We start from the raw sequence: 6,365 nt of genomic DNA on the forward strand, positions 1-6,365 counted from the left end.
GCTAAAATTCTAGAATGCTCCCTTTTCTCTGCACAGTTCTCTCACAATGAGAAACAATAGGATTATAATAGTGTGCTATGCTTTCTTGAGAATTAAGTGATGCAATGACTTTAATCATAGTTGGTCTGAGAGAACTGATTAGGCTTCTCCCCTTTATGTATACTTTGATGTGTTTTTAAGGTATACAATCTGGCAAAACTCTTACCACAGTCAGAGCAGTAGTAAGGCTTCTCTCCTGTGTGTGCTCTTTTATGAACTTTTACATCAGTTGATGTTGTGAAGCACTTACCGCAGTCAGAGCAGGAGTAAGGCTTCTCTCCTTTATGTATAAGTTGGTGTGTTTTTAAGTTGCCCAGTTGTGAGAAACTCTTCCCACAGTCAGAGCAGCAGTAAGGCTTCTCTCCTGTATGTATTCGCTGGTGGCATTTTAATATTTCCAATCGGATGAAACTCTTCCCACATTCAGAGCAGCAGTAAGGCTTCTCTCCTGTATGTATTCGCTGGTGAGATTTGAAGTGGTTTTGTTGAGAGAAACCCTTCCCACAGTCAGAGCAGCAGTAAGGCTTCTCTCCTGTATGTAGACGTTTGTGTTTTTGTAAGTGGATATGTTGAGAGAACCTCTTCTCACAGCCTGAGCAGGAGTAAGGTTTCTCTCCAGTGTGCACTCTCTGGTGAATTATCAGCGTCCCTGACGTTGTGAAGCTCTTCCCGCAGTCAGTACAGGAATACGGATTCTCTCCTGTATGTATACGTTCATGTATTTTTAAGGTATCCAATCGGGAGAAAGTCTTCCCACAGTCAGTACAGGAATATGGATTATTTCCTGTATGTATACGTTCATGTGTTTTTAAGGTATCCAATCGGGAGAAAGTCTTCCCACAGTCAGAGCAGGAGTATGGCTTCACTCCTGTATGTACATGTTGGTGTATTTGTAAGTGGAACTGTTGAGAGAACCTCTTCCCACACTCAGAGCAGGAGTATGGCTTCACTCCTGTATGTACATGTTGGTGTGTTTGTAAGTGGATCTGTTGAGAGAACCTCTTCCCACATAAAGAGCAAGAGTAAGGCTTCTCTCCAGTGTGCACTCTCTGATGAACTGTCAGAGATTGTGATGTTGTGAATCTCTTTCCACAGTTAGTGCAGGAATACAGATTCTCTCCTGTGTGTATTTTTATGTGTATTTTAAGCTTTGATAGAAATGGGAAAATCTCCTCACAATGTGGGCAGTGGTGAGACCTCTTAGCTCTGTGATCTTCCTGCTGTTGCTCTCTGGATGTAGAGAATGTCTCAACGTGGTCTCCTGTGTGAACAACATCAGAAGAACCAGTCAGTGAGACATACATACGACTTCATTAACAGTGCGTTCAGAAAGTATTCACACACCTTGACTTTTTCTACATTTTGTCGTGTTTCAGCCTGAATTTAAAAAGGATTACATTTGAGGATTTATGTCATTGGCCTACACACAATACCACACACACACAATACCACACACAATACCACACACAATACCACACACATTACCACACACAATACCACACACACACAATACCACACACAATACCACACACAATACCACACACAATACCACACACACACAATACCACACACACACAATACCACACACACACAATACCACATACATTACCACACACAATACCACACACACACAATACCACACACAATACCACACACATTACCACACACAATACCACACACAATACCACACACAATACCACACACAATACCACACACATTACCACACACAATACCACACACAATATCACACACAATACCACACACAATACCACACACACACAATACCACATACATTACCACACACAATACCACACACACACAATACCACACACACACAATACCACACACATTACCACACACAATACCACACACAATACCACACACATTACTACACACAATACCACACACACAATACCACACACAATACCACACACAATACCACACACATGGATACATGACTAGATATTGGATATAGTTGTACCAACATGAATTCTACTACGACTATGTAGCATCTGAATATGAATACCACATCTGTAGATTCTAAACCACCAGTTGGAGGACCGATCAGGACAGAAAGTGATAGGCCTGAAAAGTGTTTAGTCCTTACCCCATAACGCCAGTGGAATACCCCCATAACGTCAGTGGAGTACCCCATAACGCCAGTGGAATACCCCATAACGCCAGTGGAGTACCCCATAACGCCAGTGGAATACCCCATAACGCCAGTGGAGTACCCCATAACGCCAGTGGAGTACCCCATAACGCCAGTGGAGTACCCCATAACGCCAGTGGAGTACCCCATAATGTCAGTGGAGTACCCCATAACGCCAGTGGAGTACCCCATAACGCCAGTGGAGTACCCCATAACGCCAGTGGAGTACCCCACAACGCCAGTGGAGTACCCCATAACGCCAGTGGAGTACCCCATAACGCCAGTGGAGTACCCCATAACGCCAGTGGAGTACCCCATAATGTCAGTGGAGTACCCCATAACGTCAGTGGAGTACCCCATAACGCCAGTGGAGTACCCCATAACGCCAGTGGAGTACCCCATAACGCCAGTGGAGTACCCCATAACACCAGTGGAATTAAGTTTTTCTGAATGTTTACAAATGAATTTAAAATGAAAAGCGGAAATCTCGAGTCAATAAGTATTCTATCTTTGTTACGGCAAGCCTAAAATGTTGCATAACAAGTCACATAAGCAGCGTGGACTCACTCTGTGTGCAATAATAGTGTTTAAAATTCATTTTGAATGACTACTGTGGTAGCAGGATTACAAGATTGTTACATTTAAGCACCAAATGGTAGTTTTATTAAATAAATCCTAATGGCGCAGAGTGATGATGTCAGAGAGTGATGTGGTGGGAATGGGATGGTCTGAGTAAGGTTCTTAGGACTCTCTCTCTCTCCCTTTCTGAGTTAACTGAGAGGAGTCTTTTTGAAGCTTGGGCTGGCAACTAATAAAGAGATGGTTTCCAGTTGAGCTTCCTGCAGTTAGTCTGGGTGTAGGGTCAAGGAAATGGGTTTTTGCTAGATAGCTTGGGCTGACATTGACTTGGTGATAATTACCTAAAGCTATCATTCCATAGACAATATGTGGTGTGTGTGACCCGAGATAGCCTGGAAGAGTTTAGAACAATGCCTCATTGTCTCATCTTCCTGGCATCTGGGAAACTAAGCCGGGTTGGGGGTAGAACACCATCCTGTGTAAATAACCAAGGTGGCTTATGGGAGTTGGAACCAGCCTGACTTAGCATTTTTAAGTCCTATATAAGGTCTCGGTTTTATTATTATCAGTTGGGCTGCTCAGCTCAACAAGTCAAGACTGTTGGGCTGACTGGTGTCATTATTGCAATAATTAATCAATATTAAAATAGATGATTGTTTGAAGAAATGACCAAGTCTCTCACTTGAATAGAATATTCCACCACACTACCTCATCTCTGTAACCCACACATACAATTATCTGTAAGGTTCCTCAGTCAAGCAGTATATTTCAAACACAGATTCAACCACAAAGACCAGGGAGGTTTTCTAATGCCTCACAAAGAAGGGCACCTATTGGTAGATGGGTAAATGTTTTAATAAAAGACATTGAATATCCCTTTGAGCATGGTGAAGTTATTCATTTCACTTTCGATGGTGTATCAATACACCCAGTTACTCCAAAGATACAGGCGTCCTTCCCAACTCAGTTCCCGGAGAAGAGGCCAATCCAACACAACACATCACGGGGGAGTACCACTCTTCACTCTTCGCATGGTGGTAGCTGCATCATGTTATGGGTATGCTTGTCATCGGCAAGGACTTGGATGTTAATTTGGGGATATAAAATTAAACTAAATAGAGCTAAGCACTGGAAAACTCCTAGAGGAAAGCCTGGTTCAGTCTGCTTTCCAACAGACACTGGAAGACAAATTCACATTTCAGCAGGACGATAACCAATAACCTAAAACATAAGGCAAAATATACACTGGAGTTGCTTACCAAGACATTGAATGTTCCAGAGTGGCCTAGTCACAGTTTTGACTTAAATCGGCTTGAAAATCTATGGCAAGACTTGAAAATGTCTGTCTAGCAATGATCAACCAACTTAAGAGAGCTTTAAGAATTTAAAAAATAATAAATGTGCAAATATTGTATCATCCAGGTGTGCTAAGCTCTTAGAGATTTACCCAGAAAGACTCACAGCTGTAATCACTGCCAAAGGTGCTTCTACAAAGTATTGACTCAGGGGTGTGAATACTTATGTAAATGAGATATTTCTGTATTAACATTTTTTTACATTTCAAAAAACATGTTTTGCCTGTCATTATGGGGTATTGTGATGTCATTATGGGGTATTGTGATGTCATTACTTGGTATTGTGTGTGCAAATGGCTCAGAATAAATATCAATTTAATCCATTTTGAATTTGGGATGTAACATAACAAAAGGTGCAATAAGTCAAGGGGTATGAATACTTTCTGAAGGCACTGTAAGTAAGTATACTGTACAATACAAAGGGGGAATACAACTACTCTAAAATAATGAGCCATATCATCCTCCACTCACTATCACAAGGGTTAGGAACTACACAGACTAATTTCATATCATCCTCCACTCACTATCACATGGGTTAGTAACTACACAGACTCATTTCATATCATCCTCCACTCACTATCACAAGGGTTAGTAACTACACAGACTCATTTCATATCATCCTCCACTCACTATCACATGGGTTAGTAACTACACAGACTCATTTCATATCATCCTCCACTCACTATCACAAGGGTTAGTAACTACACAGACTCATTTCATATCATCCTCCACTCACTATCACAAGGGTTAGTAACTACACAGACTCATTTCATATCATCCTCCACTCACTATCACAAGGGTTAGTAACTACACAGACTCATTTCATATCATCCTCCACTCACTATCACATGGGTTAGTAACTACACAGACTCATTTCATATCATCCTCCACTCACTATCACAAGGGTTAGTAACTACACAGACTCATTTCATATCATCCTCCACTCACTATCACATGGGTTAGTAACTACACAGACTCATTTCATATAATCCTCCACTCACTATCACATGGGTTAGTAACTACACAGACTCATTTCATATCATCCTCCACTCACTATCACAAGGGTTAGTAACTACACAGACTCATTTCATATCATCCTCCACTCACTATCACATGGGTTAGTAACTACACAGACTCATTTCATATAATCCTCCACTCACTATCACATGGGTTAGTAACTACACAGACTCATTTCATATCATCCTCCACTCACTATCACAAGGGTTAGTAACTACACAGACTCATTTCATATCATCCTCCACTCACTATCACAAGGGTTAGTAACTACACAGACTCATTTCATATCATCCTCCACTCACTATCACAAGGGTTAGTAACTACACAGACTCATTTCATATCATCCTCCACTCACTATCACAAGGGTTAGTAACTACAGACTCATTTCATATCATCCTCCACTCAACATCACAAGGGGTAGTAACTACACAGACTCATTTCATATCATCCTCCACTCACTATCACAAGGGTTAGTAACTACACAGACTCATTTCATAGAACTTTAAAACACTGGCAGTTTGTCTACTTCACTTCTTTAGTCTACTCTCTGATCACTCCAGACAGTCCAGTGAATAAAACCAATCCTCGTGTCAAACCATGCAAGTGTCAGTAGCATGAAATAACATTACCTTCTCATTGAAACAGTTCATCATGAAACAGTTCTACTGCAACTTTTCATACATAGTGGGAAATTGGAATGAACAACAAATTTAGTTAGATAGAACCTGCTCTTACCATGATTAACAGATTTACCAATCTTCTCCTCCTCTTCTTCCTCTTTAATGTTGACATTCAGCTCCTGTGTTTGACTGCTGTCTTCCACCTTCACTGATGCCATCTCTGGATCCTGCAGTGCAAACTGGGCTCCACTCTCACAATCAGGACCCAGTGACTGTAGTTTTGGACTCAGTGTGGAAGGAGAGAGGCAGGCTGGGTTTGTCCTCACTGTTGATGTTACTGGCCTCAGACTTAATTCTAGTCCTGTAGTAATAAAGAGAAACAGACACAAAAATTATTGTCTTGACAGTTCAGGCACTTTCTTTCTTCTCAAAATTGTATTTTTTATTTTTTCTTGTTCCAAGTATCTCATTACAATAGATCAGGTAGCTAAACATTTATAACAAAACATTCATTCACATTAAACAAGTGAACACTTTAAATGACACAATGTAAAGTGGAACGGACAGCGTTTTCACTACTTTGCAGATATGAAACAAACAGAC

At 41.0% G+C, this 6,365-nt stretch overlaps 1 protein-coding gene across 1 annotated transcript; it reads right to left on the minus strand.

Annotated features, from left to right (window-relative positions):
- On the minus strand, positions 1-6,123 carry LOC139399474 (zinc finger protein ZFP2-like; the record flags this gene model as incomplete). Its single annotated transcript, XM_071144889.1, has 2 exons — positions 1-1,300; positions 5,878-6,123. Coding segments are annotated over 2 exons (1,436 nt in total), but the record flags the coding sequence as incomplete, so codon positions are not given.
- Positions 6,124-6,365: the final 242 nt, after the last annotated feature.

The sequence above is a fragment of the Oncorhynchus clarkii genome, unplaced genomic scaffold (genome assembly GCF_045791955.1).
Source record: "Oncorhynchus clarkii lewisi isolate Uvic-CL-2024 unplaced genomic scaffold, UVic_Ocla_1.0 unplaced_contig_13470_pilon_pilon, whole genome shotgun sequence".
Lineage (NCBI taxonomy): Eukaryota > Metazoa > Chordata > Actinopteri > Salmoniformes > Salmonidae > Oncorhynchus > Oncorhynchus clarkii.